This window comes from Grammomys surdaster, unplaced genomic scaffold (assembly GCF_004785775.1).
Source record: "Grammomys surdaster isolate TR1022 unplaced genomic scaffold, NIH_TR_1.0 126271, whole genome shotgun sequence".
Lineage (NCBI taxonomy): Eukaryota > Metazoa > Chordata > Mammalia > Rodentia > Muridae > Grammomys > Grammomys surdaster.
The window spans coordinates 9,769,393-9,787,283 of NW_021621071.1; the positions used below are offsets into that span (position 1 = coordinate 9,769,393).

General features: G+C 43.6%; 2 protein-coding genes across 12 annotated transcripts in view; one reads left to right on the forward strand and one right to left on the reverse strand.

Moving 5' to 3' along the window:
* Positions 1–12,369, forward strand: part of Grip1 (glutamate receptor interacting protein 1) — a 647,269-nt gene extending 634,900 nt beyond the window's left edge. For 7 of the 11 annotated variants that reach the window (XM_028759129.1, XM_028759131.1, XM_028759122.1 and 4 more), the window contains one exon: positions 322–2,157. In XM_028759129.1, the coding sequence (XP_028614962.1) occupies positions 322–549 (228 nt within the window). In that variant the 3' untranslated portion in view covers positions 550–2,157. Of the gene's footprint in view, positions 1–321; positions 2,158–12,068 lie in introns of those variants that run through there. The other 4 variants (XM_028759124.1, XM_028759123.1, XM_028759128.1 and 1 more) reach the window with 3 other exon arrangements.
* Helb (DNA helicase B) overlaps positions 8,595–17,891 on the reverse strand; it is a 28,021-nt gene continuing 18,724 nt past the window's right edge. Inside the window, exons 11-13 of the mRNA XM_028759134.1 lie at positions 17,445–17,588; positions 15,009–15,512; positions 8,595–10,025 (exon numbers count right to left, since the gene is read on the reverse strand). Of these exons, the coding sequence (XP_028614967.1) occupies positions 9,858–10,025; positions 15,009–15,512; positions 17,445–17,588 (816 nt within the window). The 3' untranslated portion in view covers positions 8,595–9,857. The remainder of the gene's footprint in view (positions 10,026–15,008; positions 15,513–17,444; positions 17,589–17,891) is intronic.

Genomic DNA, 17,891 nt, shown 5'->3' on the forward strand with positions numbered 1-17,891 from the left:
AGAGAGAGAGAGAAAGAGAGAGAGAGAGAAAGAGAGAGAGAGAGACAGAGAGAGAGAGAGACAGAGAGACAGAGAGAGAGAGAGAGAGAGATGATCTTCCTGTGGGATCAGGATACAGGATGATTGATGGTGTCTTGTTCTTCGGCTCACCACAGCAGTTGCAGAGAACAAATAGTGAACCAATAGCCTTGTTCCTGTGTGGCCAAAAAGAAGAGGAGGGGACCTCTCTTCATGGCCCACCTTCAGAATTAAGCCACTTGCCTCTGGATTTAGGAACAGTGGCTGCGATGGTCGTTAAAACAGCTCTTCTTGGCCTGGCAGGTTAATCACGTCCGGACGAGAGACTTTGACTGCTGCCTGGTGGTGCCTCTCATAGCCGAATCTGGCAACAAGCTGGACCTAGTTATTAGCAGAAACCCACTGGCCACGCAGAAGTCGATAGACCAGCCGGCTCTGCCCAGCAACTGGAGTGAGCAGAACAGCGCCTTCTTCCAGCAGCCCAGCCACGGTGGTAATCTAGAGACACGAGAACCCACTAACACATTATAGCAGTACTTTTATAGCAGTACAGGGCAAAAGACAATATCTACATGGTGCTAAAAAAAAAACAAAAACAAAAAAACAAAAACCCTTTTAAGATTTCTGTGACACCCGAAGCACAGAGAATCACGTGGCATTAACGCAAGCACAGGGGTCTTTTAAATCTCCCTCATGGTTCATGTTCTCATCCCTTCCCAACTAGAAGAGGTTTCTTTAAGGATGACCACGCTGGTAACTGGCGGGTCCTTCTCTGCCGGGCCCAATGGTAGAGAATAAAGACTAAGGCAGCCCAACCCTTCCCCCAATTAAGATCGGAGGAAACTTTTTACAATTCACCTTTCCTGTCACTTTTTACGGAGAGAAACATGTTTGAAAATATTCTCTATGATAATTTCCTGAATGAAATAAGTTTCTTATTATAAAGTCAGTCATTAGCGTAAGAATAGGATCAACATGGATTTACATACAGCTGGCTCTCTAGGAGAGCTAGGATGGGTGACCGGCCAGGCCTGCCGCAGTGGGAGGGGCACAGGTATAACACTAGGTTTTCTTAAAATATTTCAGCAACAATGCACGTAGGAGACCATAATAGGTGGTGGTAAATGTTTTGCCCAAATATAGGAATGATTTTAACTAAGATGTATGCTATTCCCTATGCAACAGATGATCAAACAGGATATGTCTTGTGACCTGTTTTTTTTTCCCCCCCTTAAGGACACATTTTTTTTAAAAAAAAAAAAACCATAATAGCTGAAAAATCTCTGATAATGAATTAGAGTATGTAGTCACACTGAGAATTAGTGATATGATCCTATTTTTAAAATCGAAGACTAAGAATTTAAGGAGTGAAGAGGTCTAACGAAATGAGACTCACTTTATGGGTAGGCAAATAGAACTCATCCAGCTCAGACTGCTTCACCGAGGGGTGCACAGCACACTTACTTACAGCTTTCGTTCGGAGCCACACCCCTTGCTTAACTTGTAAATACATTTTCATAAAGCTCATTGCCAATCACTGTCCCCCGAAGCAATAAACTGTGACAGTTGCTTTAAATGTTTGTGGGCAACTGTTTTCATTTGTTCAGATATTTTGAATAGCTACACGAATAACTGTTATTTGGTAAATATTTAAAGCAAAAAAAAAAAAACTAGATCTGTATATTGATGGTAGAATGTCAAAACAATTCTTTTCCAAACATGTTCATTTTTGGTCACTAATACAACTGCACAGGCAAAACATCGAAACACTGTGTCCTTTGTTTAAGGGAAATGATTCATCTTTCTTTTTTGTGCAAAGAAATATATGATTTCAAACACATTTCTGAACTGCCAGGGCAAGAAAGTATAGAGCAGAATCATGTTAAGAAAAAAAAATGATCATGAGTCACTTAAATATGTATTTTTATTTGTAACAAACAAGTATTAAACTGTAAAGTATTTTTGTACAAATTTAATACTTTAATAGCATGGTATTTATCGTCTATGTATGGTTTTGGGGAATTCAAAATTGTTGCAAATATTTGTATGGAAAAAAAAATCCTCTACCAAATGGAATAAACGGTGATTTTAAAGAGCCAAAATAAAAACAAACAAACAAACAAAAAAGAAATGACCTGCATGTTTTGGTGCGTTGAGTGTGATTCAGTGTCCCGGCCTGAGTGCTAGTCAGAGTCCGTCTCCACAGCTTCCCAAAGGAAGAGAGTGTCTCCGTCAACTTGAAAACCACTCTGGAGGGCTGAGCATGAGCTGCGGAGTCAGATCTGGGGGCCGGATGGGAGCTTCGGCACTCATAAAGCAGCGGGCAACTTACCTCCCCGAAGCCAGCTTCCTCACCCGGGGTCCTGAAGGTCAGTACACCAAAGAACCTACAGAACATTCCTTTAAGTGTCCAAGAAAGGCCAAGAACACATGCATACAGCAACCCCGTCAAATCCAATGCCGTGTTCACTCTAGGGGACAAAGATGGTTCGCAACTCTCGGGTGCATCATCTGCCCTTAGGAACTGTGACACTCGTTCTTTGAGGCACACTTACATTAGTTATGAAAATGTCAACTTTAACTTTGTTACCTTTTTAAAGCGACGTCAACAGGCTCAGCAAGGCTTTGTAAACGCACGTTCATTTTTATACAGTTACATCCAGTGTGCACGGTGTCACATTAGAAACACCTGGCAGTCACGTGACCCAACTGAAGCCTTTTTTTTTTTTTTTTTTTTTTTGGCAGACCCTAAACAATTGTTTATATTTTGATTTTGATTGCACTAAGTTCCGTGAGGTGGAAATCAAGGAAAGGAAGCATAGTTAGAGCCAATCACGTGAGTTCCGACAAATGAGAAGCAATGTCATATAAAAGACTCAGATTAGGCAGAGCCAATCCATAGAAAAGACTCAGATTAGACAGAGGCAATCGATACAAAAATAGCCACTAAAAATATAATGAAAATAAAACCCAAACATCTCAGGTAGTAGTTTTCAAATACAGTGATCCGCTCCTGTGTCACACAGTGCTTGTGGCCATCCAGAGAAGCCAGCATGTGCAGCATGTGCAACCCTGGCTGCTGGTGGCATCCAGCCAGGTGCACAGCTGTATTAGAGAACCCTTCAGGCTTAATACCCTACGAGGAAACAGCACTGGCCTCTTATCGCAACTGTTAGGTTCCTAGATGTGTTCTTTTCCAATGACGGCTTGAAGAATATTGAGTTAGGTTAATTATTTGTATCTTGGCCCAATACTACACTCATAATATAAAACCTAGTTCCTACTAGGTGTGGCGGAACATGTCCTTAGGCCCAACACTCTGGAGACAGAGGCAGACAGACCTCTGTGATCTTTAAAGTGACTTCTAGGCCATCCAAGGGCTACGTAGCGAGACCCAGTTACATATGAAGTGTTTCATTGTGTCTTAAGGAAAACAAGCTAATTTAAACTTCTTCTTGATGAGGTTAAAGCTATGGGTCTTATCCTCTGGAACACAGCTCTAGTTGAAGATGTTTTCTGTCTACCAGTTTGATAGTTATGATTCCCTCCTCCCTGCCTACCAACCTCTGTGTTCCAGAAAACCTTTATCACCAGGAACCATCCCTCCCACGTGACTTGATAGTAAGGCACAGACTCTGCCACTTCTACACCTGTGCCAATTATTTGTGCCTAAATGATGCCCACTGGGCAGTCTAGACAGGACAGGAGACTCTCGTTCCCCAAGATCCCTAAACTCTGGCTAACCTTCCATGTTAGTCAGAATAAAGCACTCCTTAAATGGATAAATGAAAATACGAGTGGAAATTAATAAACGCTCAACGATTAAAGCAACAGAGTGCAGCACATGAAACTTTAAAACGATCAGTAAGGGAGCCCGAGATGGCTCAGTTAAGAGCACGGACTGTACTTGCAAAGACTCCCATCACCCAGGTCAGGAAGCTCACAAGTACCATAGGGGATCCAACACCTGGCCTCATATTCATACACACACACACACACACACACACATGCACTCACATGCATACAGACACACATACACTCACATGCACTCACACATGCGCACACACACATGCACTCATGTGCATATACTCACATATGGACACACACATACATGCGCGCGCACACACACACAAATGTACCTGCAATTCAATATAATAAAAATAAATCTTTTTAAAACCTCAACACATTTCATAAACTATTAGCTAGACTGGCCATAGGAAGAGGAAGCTCTCAAGTTACAAGAATCAGGAATGAAAGGAGAACTTTGCTATCAGTCACAGCAGACTGTAAACCAGACTTACAGACTCAACAGACTGTAACCAACCCTACAGAAACAACAGACTGTAAAGAACCATTTTGATCACCGGTTAAGCAGCAGGTGGAACAGACAAACTCCTCAAGATACAGACTCTCAAAACTGAGTCTCTGTAACACAAGCAGACTTGGATATGGAATAGAAAATCCAGACCTACAGTAAGATGTAATTAGAAATTTTGAAACATTCTACAGAGCCCAAACCCAGGTGTCTTCACTCATGCTTCATCCAAACGTTTAGTGAAGAATGAGCATCAGTTCTTTACAAACTAGAAGAGTGTGGAATATCAGTCAACTTGTTCTATTATACCCTGATGTCAAAACCAGACAAAGGTAACTACTTACAGACTTCCATCTCCTATGACAACATCCGTAGCAGGACCTCGCAAACGGAAGCAGCACCAACTAAACCAGCAGCAGCTAGTTATGACCTAGCGGACTATTTCAGGGATTCAAAGTTGGTTTAACATCCAAAAACCTAAAATCATTATAAAACTAAAATCAGCATCACCTACTGTATCAGTATAACGAAGGCTAAAACTACACCGATACTACAATAGAAACAAACAAAAAAAGAGTTGACAAAATTCTCTTCATGGCAAAAACATACAACTAGCAACAAAAGAGTCTTGGATAAAAAGCATTAAAAAAAAAAAAAAAGACCAATGCTAACAACACATTGGGAAAAGACTTAATTCTTCCTCCAATGCTATTTGGATGTGAATACTGGCTACCTTGCCCAAGGCCTGTGTGTTAAAGGCTTGGACTCCAGGGTGGTCCTCTTGGGAAGTGCTGTGAACCTTGAGGATGTAAGGCCTTGAGGATGACTTTCAGTGACTAGCAGCATGCTCCCATAGAGGACTGTGGAGCCATGTCCCAACTGTTCATGAGATGAGCAGTCTGCATTTCTATACACTTCCACCATGATGAACAACCCTCACGGGGAACCAAAACGAACTTTCTCTTCATAAGGTCGTTGCTTCATGTTGCATTAGAAAACCAGCTGATACACCTTAATATCCTGAACCCAGCATGGATGCCCGTGCTCGCCCCTTCTCTAACAACAGTGTGCTCAGAGGATCTAGCCAGGACGGTAAGGCAAGACAGCAACATAACATGCATATGGATTGGAAGGAAAGAATTAAAACCATGTCTGCTTGTAGAAGAGACGGTCTTATACAGAAAATCCAGGGCAAGCCACCAAAAAAACTTACCGATACCAACCAGTTCAGCAAGATCAGTATAGGAAAGCCACTTGCTTCTGTAGAGTAAGAAGGGACCAACCAAAAATTAAGACAAGGGCTGAGGAGACAATATAGCATGAGGACAACTGGGTGTTTGTTTTAAAGCCCAGCATAGACCCATATACTTATAATTCCACGGCTGGAGAGGCAGATAAGCCAATTCCTGAGGCTCACTGGACAGCCACAAGTCAAACCAGTCATTATCTTTGACAGGCAAGAAACTCTTTCTCAGAAAACAAGCAAACAGAAAACCAAGGTGGATGACACCCAAGGAACACCCAAGGTTGACCACGGGCCTCCTCCACACCCCCATGTGCATGCTCAGCTGGTCAGAGACAAAAGCAAACACAAAGACAATTTCAATTTAATAATATGAACAAGAATATGCTTTTTAAAAATTTAAAATAAACCTAGTTTAAAAGAAGTACATGAAGGCAGAACTATAAGACATAAATGCTTTAAAACTACAAAGAAGGCACTGACATAAATAGAAGACCACCCTTGTAGATCCTAAGAGTTAATATTAAAACAAGGGCAATCCGCAGCCCTAAAAATGTCTCTAAAGTACAAGCTCCATCAAATTTCCAGCTGGCTTCTTTAAAAAATAAAAATAATAATAATAAAAAAAACACCACTACCAACAACAACAAAAACCTGAAAGCTAAAATTCATACAGAAATGCAGGGAATCCAGGTCATGATTTTAATGCCAGCACCCCTGAGGCAGAGACAAGAGGATCTATCTTGACATGGAGGCCAGCCTTGTCTACATAGCAAGTTCCAAGCCAACCAAGGCTAGACAGTGAGGCTGTGTCTCAAAAAGAAACTACAACAAAACCCAAGGGACCCAGGACAACTAAAACAATCTTGAAAAAGATCAACAAAGTTAGAAGGCTTGGGGGTTGATTTCAAATTATATAGTAAGTACTACAGTCTACTGTAATAGAGTCAGTAGGATACCAGACTGATACATGAACCAACGTGTGGGACACAACCAAGAAGCCACAAACACACCCTCACACACGCCAGTGAGTTGTGACATGGGTATGGAGACAACTCAATGGGGAAAAAACCATCTTCAAGAGATGGAGCTCAAACAGTGAGTTGGATAGCCTCGTGCCAAAGATGACCCAGGATCCCTCTCAGTTTACACAGGGGCTAACTGAAAGTTTATCTGACACCTAGACATGAATGCAAAAACTATTAAACGCTTAGAAAAACAGAATTAAATTTTCATGGCTTTGGACGGGCCATGGGTTTGTTGGTCGTGACACGGAAATCACAAGCCAACAATAACTGACAAATAAGACATGACTGGAATTAAAAATATGCCCTTGGATGTAAAATTTCACAAAATGAGAGAAAAATGCGGGTCACATTATTTTATAAAGGACTATATGTAGAATATATAAGGAACTCTCAGATTTTGATATTAACCTAATATAAAAGTCAAAAGGTAGGAATAGATATTTCTCCAAAGACATATTAAAGACCAGTAAATATATGAAAGCTATTCCTCATCTTTAGCCATAAGGAAAATACAAATCAAAATCAGGATGAAATACCACATCTTACTCCTAGGATAGCTATACTTTGGAAGTCAGTTAAGAGAAGGAGGTGGGGCAGATTGGGGAGACAGCACAGAGTAAGATAGATCCCTTGCTACACAAGCCAGACGAGCTGAGGTCAAATCCCCAGAGCCCATGTAAAAAGCCAGATACAGTCATGCATCCCTGTAACCCCAGTGAGGGGAGACAGAACAGAAGGCTCACTGGAGATCACTGGATCACTGTCAGACCCTGACTCAGGGGAGTAAAGCCAAGAGAGAGAGCAGAACACAATATGCCCCTTCATGTTCAAACAGATGCATGCACCCCCACAACACACACAGGTACACCTGTACTATATCCATACACTATATTCACACACAGACACTATATACACATGCACATACACATATACTATACGCATATATGAGATACACATACATATATACCACACATATACACCATAGATACTACACATGCACACATACTCATATACTAGGTACACACAACAGGTACATATATACCATAAACATGCACCATATTCAAACACAGACACCATATACACATGCACATGCACACCCACACATGTACGTATATACTACATGAATACATCAGATACATACAAACACACATGTACATGTATGCCATATACACACACCATATTCACACAGGCCCAATATATACATGCACACACATATACATAAGTATAAATATACCACATACATTATGTATACACACACACATACACACACACACACACACACACACACACAATTTAGAGAAATTGGAATTCTCATCACTACTGGTGAGAATGCAAAATGCTAACTGCTTAAGAGTCTAAGGCAGACTTACTCCATGACGCAGCAATTCCACTGGGTGACATAACCCCAAGAAATGAGAATAAATATCTACTCACAAAAAATGTCTGCTGGAGAGTCCAGAGCAGTAAAGTTACAGTGGACAGAAGAGTAATTGCCCTGATGTCAATCCACTAATGGAGGGATAAACTCTACAGGCAATACAGCCATGCAAGAGAGTATTATTTAGCAATGAGTGAGCTGGGCTGCCAATATATTACTGATATAAGGTGGGTGAAATCTAAATAATACTGTTAGGTAAATAAGTCCGAAAGGACCTCATTCTATACGGCTTCACTTATAGGAGCAATGCATTATAGGCAAATCTACAAAGGCAAATCCATTAGCTGGAGTGGATGGGTATGCCTAATGGGGTACAGATTATACTTAATGAGGTACAGGCTTGGGGGTTACAAAAAAGCCCCAACGTTGACTATGATGACCGCTTCCCATTCTTTGACTAAACTAAAAGCTACCGAATTGTGCTCTTTAAGTGGGTAAACGGTATAGAATTCTATCTCAACACTAATAATGTCAACTCAATGAGTACATTTTATTTTACCATCGGTCTTAATTCCTTGTTGTTATTGTAAAAGAAAACCACAGACTGGGCGATTTAGTCAAAGAGTAGTGGATTTATTTCTCACAAAGGCGTATCTCAGAAATGCTGCAGAGCAGTCCCAGGGCACAGCAATTAAAAAAAAAGTTACAATCAGCTTAGTCACATGATTGGTTTTGTTTGTTTACTTCCTGGTACATATAAAAGTTATGTTTAGGACCAGGGATGAAACTCAGCAATAAAGTGCTTTCTTAGAAGGTATCGGTCCTTGGCTTCAGTCCCAGCACAAAAAGAAGGGGAGGAAGACAGAAAACCTGTCTCTGTACTATTCTGGCAGTCCAATAGGTAAACAACAGAGTATATAAAAATACAGTCATGTGCATACACTCGCTAGAAGTTTCCATGACCTGAGTTTTTAGAGAGGGGTAATTCATAAGCAACCTACGATCTGAGAACTGTAATAAGAGGAACAGAAAGACAAGGTGTCCCTAGAGCCAGGTGTCCACATCTAGTGAGGACCCCCACAGCAACAAAACAACCAAGAGGACACAAGACAACAAAAAAGCTACTTTTACCAGGCATCCACTGCCACAGTGAAACTCACACAGGTTTGGGGAGACACGTTCAAGCCACTGTACTGCTAGGCAATAAATCTTTAAAAAAACAGTCTCCTTTGAGAGAAAGTCTCCCTACAATGGGATGTATTTAAAACTTACTCCCAACTCAGGAAGGCATATCCAAGCCCCAAGGACGCCGAGTCCCAGGCACAGGGATGGAGTGACGGTCACAGCATCACTCAGGGATGCTGTGACAAACAGCATCCTTAACAGGTACAATCAGTCCACCTTTGCTGGTTCTGTGGGCAAGCAAAGGGGACCCACAGTGATCACATGGCATTATCACAAAATGTCCAGCTGCCCTAAAATGGGAGTGTTATAAGCAAAAGGCATCTTTCCCCCTGTGTCCCCTGTTGACTGTTCTCATGAGGACAGAGGCGGAATTCATCATGGTTTTGCTTGGATTGGGCGAATTTAAAATACCTGCTTTTAAAACTCAGATTTAAAAATAAAATAAAAATTTTATTCTGGGCCATGTGCTGAAAAAATACAAATGCCCAAAACTAAAATGGCCAGTGACAGGCGTCTTCTCAGAACTTGAAACTTTGAAGCTAAAATATTCATCTTGTCTTGAAAGGAAAAAATAATAATAATTTCTTGAGCAATATGAAGTAAACATTTTTTTTTTCTGTTTTGAGGTTTTTGTTGGTGGTAGTATTGTCTGAACAGGGTCTTGTGATGTTGCCCAGGCTGGCCATGAACTCAGGAATCTGTCTCCATCTCCTGATTGCTGGGATCGTTGGCGTGATCCGCCACACCTGACTCAGCTGTTGCTTGATTGTCAGTGGGTTTAAAAAGTTGTCTGGGAATTAGGTTATTCAACCTCAGATTCTGAAATATAGAAGACACTTGTGGAGATGATTCCTCAACCTGTTGGAAAATAAAAATAAAAGTTACTTTTTATGTAAACATAGCTTTTCTACCATTCACACGTCAGTTTCCCATGACCACTTCTGAAGAAGAAATAATGCATCCCTTACAATCCGTGAGTTTGAGCAACCCATCAATGGGCTGTCTGCTCCTTGGAGGATCATGTCTGCTTCTGTCCAATCCCTTGTACCTAGCTAAGGGCCTGACATGGAGAAGTAGCCGTGTAGTGCCTAAATACAGGCATCTAACCTCTAAAAGTAGCATTGGGCTTAGAGAATTCAATGAAGGTTGACTACACTAAGAATTTCAAGATGGATCCAAGTCCCTAAGCACGGAACCAGGCTGCACACCCATGAAGACCTCTCTTTTGTGGTACATGAAGCATGGCAGTGCCAGGACCACCCTCTTCATGCTTCTGGTGACACCTGAGCAGCAAACACTGGGCCAGTACGATCCTCAGTTTTCACAGGAAAGAGGGACAAGAAAGAACACATTTCCCACAATGCCCTATCTGTGCATTTTACAGTCGGACTACGGTTAAGTAATCATACCAATATGCCTGGACTTCCGGATCCTGGACTTAGTCACGCGTCATGCTAAGCCCTCCGGCGAAGGCACGATTTACGATTTATGTGAAATATTTAAGCTGGTGAACTCTTAACTGAGGATTATCGTGTGCGAGGTGGGCGGAACTCATTTAGGCATTTGAAAGCCCCAACAGGAATAAGCCCCTCCTTCCCGGGGATGGCTGCCAGGCTGCCTGCTTTGAGACTCACACTGTACCAGCATCTACATACGAAGTCTTCTCTGACAGACACGCAGCTGGACAGACAGACCAGATGGATGCCTCTGTCTCCCGGAGGACTTCGACTAACTCAGGGGCTAGCCTTCCCTCAGCCACTGTGACTGTCTTATCTAGCTTGCTTTACATTGTGTATTACAATGTGAATCTTGTAAAACTATTTTTTGGGGGGAAGGGTCGTAACTGTTTTATCTGATACACTTGGCGGTGTTCACTCGGTTATTTGCATCAAAGAGTGCAAAGCTACTTTTCCTTTCTGTTTTCAGAGCAGGCAGTGTGTCAGGTCAACATTTCCCTTTAGGATTTGTTTCTCAAAACCCAGAGCTACTAGGGTAAAGAAAAAAAAAAAAAAAAAAAGCAAGGACTTCTCAGTCAGTCGTTAATAGTGTTACGCAGACCACAGTGACATTTGGACCACCGATGAGCGATACAGAATATAATGCTAGCCCCCTAAGATCAAATTGGAGCTAGAATTTTCCTATTGCCTAGAGCGGTTCAGAATCCACAGATTTGGGGAAATTGGTGATGTAAACCTGCTAGTGTGGAAAGTTCGTGACAGGAGTCAGTAACTACGCTTCTAGTCGGTGTATTTATTATGATTTTTTTTAGCATTCATTTAAACCACTGGTTCTCAACCTGTGGGTTGGGACCCCTTGGGGGAGGGTGTCGAAAAAGAACCCTTTCCCAAGGTTCACCCACGACCATCAGAAAACCCATATTTATGTTACAGTAGCAAAATGACAGTTGTGAAGCGGCAACAAAAATAATTTTAGGGTTGGGGGTCAGGACGGCATGAGGAAGTGTGTTGAAGGGTCGCAGCGCTAGGGAGGTGGAGAGCCACTGACTTAGAGTGTGATCGACTTATAAACATTGTTTTTGCCATAAAAGAGCATGCGCCACAGCCTCACAGCGCTCAGTGGCTGGGTCTATTGCGCCAAGAAGCCACCACAACCATCTAGGTTGGTGTGAACACACAATGGCGGACATTTGCCCAACCGTGGGACAGCTGCCTGAGGAGGCGTTTCTCAAAACGTATCCTCACAGGTCAGCCATGTAAGTTTTCACATGCAGAATTTAAATACTGGTGTGGGCTGCAGGCAGCAATGTGGATTTGAAGGGCAGGACATACGGACAGCCCTCGCCACTGGGTTCCTCTTTCAAAAACTGATATATTCACCTAGAGTTACGGAAGTAAGTCTCTACTTTACCTAGAGTTCTGATTTCTGTTTCCTCGTTTGCAGGGATTCCTGGAGACACTGTATACTTTTGGCAAAGCCTCTGAGAAAGACCGTCATTCCCTCCCATGAGCAAACTCTGGGCCGATGTCATTGTGCAAGGACGGGAGCCCACACACCACAGTGCTCAGTCTCACGCTTATGTTCACAGATGTTCAATGCTAGCCTCGGTCCCAGCAGGAAGGCTCCAGCGGACTCGGGCCTGGGGCTGAGGAACGCTGCCGTATTCTCTTTGTACCACCTCGTGAAATCATAGCCCCGCCCCCCACCCGATGTTGGTGAGAAGAAATATAACTCAAGAAACTTGTTTTGAAGGCTCTTTCTTTACAACTGTCCCTTGAGTGCTCCAGTCAAAAGTCTAGCCCCAAATCCCAGCACTTGGGAGGCAGAGGCAGGCGGATTTTTGAGTTCGAGGCCGGCATGGTCTACAGAGTGAGTTCCAGGACAGCCAGGACTACACAGAGAAACCCTGTCTTGAAAAAACCAAAAAAAAAAAAAAAAAAAAAAAAAAAAAGTCTAGCCCCAGGCCCTTTGCAAGCTTACATTTTTTTGGGGGGGCAGGGGAAGTAAAAAGATGTCAATGTCACATTAAATGTCATTATCATCTGCACTGGAGTGGAGGATAAGGTTTACTATCACCAGAGAGTCTTCCATTACCATGGAAGGAAAAGTCAGTTTCCCCAGAAAACTTGCCACTTACTCTTCTTACTGATTCCGATTACCGATACCTGGAGCCACCCTGCGCCCGGGTCAAACATGTGTGGGTCACTTGCAACCCAACCCCAGCTGACCTAACTCGTCTGTAGGACCCGTCAGCTCTGCCCTCTGGCCTTTCAGCATCTCTTTTCCTTCCCCGTTGGAAACACCCTACTTTCAGCCTAATCGCTGTATCCTGGGTTTCTTTACGATAGGAACTTATTAGTTCGTTTCTCTCTCATTGCCTGACACCGCACTAAGGCCAAGGTCACTTCCTTGAATTTCAACTCACAGGCAATTAGAATGTTCCTACGGATCTCAACTCCAATCAAAGGAAAGGACAGACAGCCTCTTTGGAAGACTCTGTCCATCAGTTGTGACTACCTCCCCACACCCACCCCACCCATATCCGAAGCTCTATGTCTCACTTGTATCTATCTCATGCTCTCCCAGTGGCTTCAACTGCCATCACCACACAATTGAACTCTTTGACAGGCAGACTCTTAGAGAGCCTGTTACCTGTCCCATACCTTCTTTGGGCATGAGTGTCACACTTTGGTACTTGGACAGAACCATTAGCCCATGCTCCTCTGAACTGCTCTCCACTGAACCCCACCTTAGCGAATCTGTGGCAGGTACATTAGTCAATCAGTATTCTTCCCTTGAAACCACATTTGGAAGTAATTTATAAACCTTCATATCTCTCTCTCTTTCTCTCTCTCTCTCTTTTTTTTTTTTTTTTTTTTTTGATTTTTGGTTTTTGGAGACAGGGTTTCTCTGTGTAGCCCTGGGTGTCCTGGAACTCACTCTGTAGAGCAGGCTGCCCTCGAACTCAGAAATCCGCCTGCCTCTGCCTCCCAAGTGAAACCTTCATCTCTTAAGTGTAGCACCCATTACTGCCTGCCCGAAGAAGGGAGGAAGACTGTATTTCCTCATAAATGGCTCTGCTGTTTCCCTGTTTCAGCCAGAAAGCAGGGACTCATTTGGGACTGTTCTCTTTTGTCTTCTCCCCTCTGGTCACCCAGCGGACAGCTCCATCTCCAAACTATAGATGCCAAAGGGGAGAGATAGGAACAAAACACTGATTCCTTTAGTGAATTAATGAACCAAAACAGTAGATTGACTGACGTCAAAAGGTAATAGTGAGACATCACAGGGCTCTGGGAGAACCAGATGTAGACTGAGAAGTCCCCAGTGTGTGCTTAAAGCACGGGGAGCCTTTAGACAGAGGGACTGAGTTGAACACCCAAGGGGTCGGAGTATATGAGGAGTTCGGCAGGAATGAGGTGGTTAGCTGGTCCTCTAGTAAGATAAGGACCCAAGCCAGAACAGCCGAGGCAGAGTGGGGGAAAAAGTCGTTCCTCAATAACGCTATGTTCCTAGAGGCAGAGAGTGGAGACGGGTCGGAATAACGTGAGTGCAAGACTTCAAATTGTCAAGCTGGGAGAAACGTGATTGAGACGGAGAACCGAGAGGAAGGTGTTAGGTTGTACTTCCAGAATGGCTCTCTCGAGGAGCAAAGATCAAAGACACATGAAGGAATTGGTTCCTGAACGCTCTTCAGTGAGTCGTCAAATTACTCCCATACTTGCAAGTAGTCAGCACAAGAATGGTGAAGAGGCACTTACCCAGAGTTCCCCGGTCCTGCATCAGGGCAGCCACTGAAACACTCAGGCCAAGGGGAATGGGTGATACTGTCACTTGGGGAGATGTCTCAATTAGGGGATGTGTGGGAGAGAAGGAGGGAGAAATGTAAGAGACTCTGAAAGCACTTCTCCATCAGATTAGATAGGGTCACATGAATGGAGAGAAAGAGGACTGTGCTCGTAGCAACAGTGAAACTAGAGGCCAAGAGGGTGCCAAGAGCGAGACCTAAGGAAAGGCTCCAGAAGCTTTCGAGAAGACCGGAACCAACCAGTGCAAGGGAGCTGTGGAGATACGAGGGACTGTGGCCTGCAAAGCCAGGGTAACTGACAAGGAAGAAGACAGGGGAAGGCAGGCACAGAGTGGGAAGCTTTCTCATGGAACATGACTGCCATCCATCAGTCAGTGGAAGCTGTCTAGAGAGTCAGCCTCAGGAGGGAGGGGAAAAAGAGGTAACTCCAAGAGGGCACTGGGTGGAGGGCACTTTGTTAGATTTGAGACATCAGCTGTCCGATACACTGACAGAAGGACACATGGCCCTGTCCAGGCACACTGCAGTTGGCAAAAGTTAAAGAAACCATGAATACAAGGGAACATGGCTCCTACCATTCGGAATTTACTGGGGCTTTCTTCATCAAATGGGAAGCCATCACCAGCTCTCTTGGACCGTCTGAGCTGCGCTGACTCTTCTTCTGTGTCCGTATCATTGAAGGAAGTTGAGAACCATCCTTGGTCAAAGGAGAACCTCTCCTCTGTGGCTGAAGACGATGCCTCACCCCTGGTGCTGTTTGCAGTAGCTTTGTTGTCTGGGGTTCTACAGAGGGGAGATGCTGAAGGCTGCGTGCCCGGTCTTTCTCCGAGGCGAGGGCTCGAAGGCTGAGACGAGAAACCTGCTGAAGGTGCACAGCTGTCGGAGAGCTTCTTCTGCAAGAAGTGTTTCAAACGCGTCTGCCTGGGGAAACTGCGCTTCCGGATGGCACTCCTGAGTTCGGACTCTTCCGCAATGATGTACACTCTGGAGCGGCCCCGGGTCACTGCGGTGTAAACGTGTTGCCAGTGCTGGCGGCCTGCCTTCCCCACTACATAGACGACTGTGTTCTCCTCAGACCCCTGGGAGGCGAAAACATGAAGACTGAATACAGCAGCTCAGCGGAGGAGCAACTGTGGCACAGGGCTGGGGCTGGGAAGATGGCTTGTGGGGGTTGGGGGGGCGGGGTGAATGCCAGTGAATAACCAGACCCTTTACAAAAGCCTAACGTCTGGCTCAAGCCTCATGAGCTAGCCTGGCAGACGCAACAGAGAAATCAAGGAGATCTTGTCTCAAACAAATGGAAACCAAGGACTCAAGGCTGCTCTGACCTCCACGCATAGACAGTAGGAGAAGCATACACGTATTCATACACACACACACAAACACACATAGACACACACACACACAAATACACACACAAACACACAGACACACACATACACACACAAATATACACACACACAAACACATAGACACATACACACAAATACACACACACACACACATACACACACACACACACACAGACAAAACAAAAAGAGAAAAGTGTTGAGGGTGTGCTCATGTCCTTCTACCTGGCTGCTGTGTCCGCATCACCCCAGAATCCATTTTATCTACTATCTCAGAACTCACGTTTGCTAAGTTTGTTACCAACAGTAGGTCCCCCATGGGGCCACAACTAGCTTGTGGTGACCAAAACAAATAAGTTCTGGAGACCAAAAGGAGTGCTACGTTTTCCCTAAGACTCTGAAATAACTGTACAGACCTATGTGTGAATGTGTTACACTAAGGATGCCGATAATGGCGAATGAAATAGCCAATAACAGGAGACTATATAAATATGTATAGACACAACATATATGCATGCGTCAAAGGGTCACTTGGACACACATACACACACGTGCGCGTGCACACACATGTACATGCACACACACAAAGATTGGCTGGACACATGAGGACACTCTGAGCTATTCTCATCTACTCTTTAAACCCGCTGTTCTCAAAGAAGATTAAACAAATTATAAGGGAGCTGTTTACAAAACTGGAGGGAGAGCGTACATTTGTCCAAAATAACAAGAGAATAGCAAGGTCCTCCAACGAAGTTAATAAAGCCAAAAATAAATAAACAAGATGTAAGACGACACCCTTTGCTTAAACCTTGAAAGCAAGAAAACGTATAAAAAAATACACACACACATATGTATACATATGCACAAAAAACTTAGATAAAATGTCAAAATTTAAGGACATCAGTACAGTTCATGTCAGGCCCTGCTGGAGAGTCAGGCTGGGAGGGAAGGAAGTGTAAGACTGTCTTGCTAATGTCTTAGTTCCTCAGAGTGAAAGGGCACTTAAGCGAACACACAGCTAGAATCTGAGTAGCATCTCCTGGGCCTTTGTGCGTAGAAGCAAAGGTTGTAAGAGTGAAGGCCATTGGCCCACTGCCGGGCACTAGGCCGCACTAGGCCGCAGGTTGGAAAGCAGCTCTCAGAAAACAAAGCAAAATTATGAGGGAGAAACTGGGCCAGAACTGAAGAATTAGAATTAATAACAGCAAAAGAAATGAAAAACAACATGCTGTACTTCCTGTTGTGGTAAGTGTTGTAGTTTTAACTCTGTTAACCTGATGGTGACCATGAGTCACCTAGGAGACATCTCTGGACATTGCTGTAGGGAGTTTCTAGATGGAGATCACAGCTGGGGGAAGACCCACTGTAAATATGGTGGCATTTATTCAACAGGCTGGGACCTGAGACTGAATTAAAAGGAGAAAGAGAGTTGAGTACCCAACATTCATCTCTTTCTGCTTCCAAACTATGAACGCAGTGTGACCAACTGCTCACTTTTCTGCCTCTAGGTCCTCCCCGCCAGGAGGGCCTGTACCCTCAAACTGTAAGCCCAAATGGCCTCTTTCTTCAACTGCTTTGGCCAGATACTTTGTTACATCGATAACAAAACAGACTAATACAATCAGTGTTAACAATCAAACAACTGTAAACAGCTGCTCTTACCTGAAAAGTATGAATGGTCCTTGCCCAGGCGTGCTTTATCTGACAGTTTGTCATTAGTTTGCTAAAATCCACAGTCACTTCTAAGCCAGCCTCATTATTAATGGTCAAAAGTCTTTTTCTTTTGGAAGTTACGTCGGTTACATCCTGGGACCAAGACAAAGAAATCTTTGCACCTATTCCAACATGCACATGGTAAAGACATTCTGTCTCGGGAGGAATATTAAGTATTTCAATGAGCAGAAATAGAAACTTTTGGTCCTTGAAACTTCACACTCTCTTCCCCTCACTGCCCCTTCAGCATCCTTTAAGTTTGAGAAGATGTTTACACAGGGGGAACAACCCCAGGAAAAATTACTAAAGTTTCTACATTGAAGCTACAACTACAGAGAGCTTCGCTTTGTCCTTTGTTGTTCAAGCTTCTGACTTATTACAAAGAAGTTTCCTTTC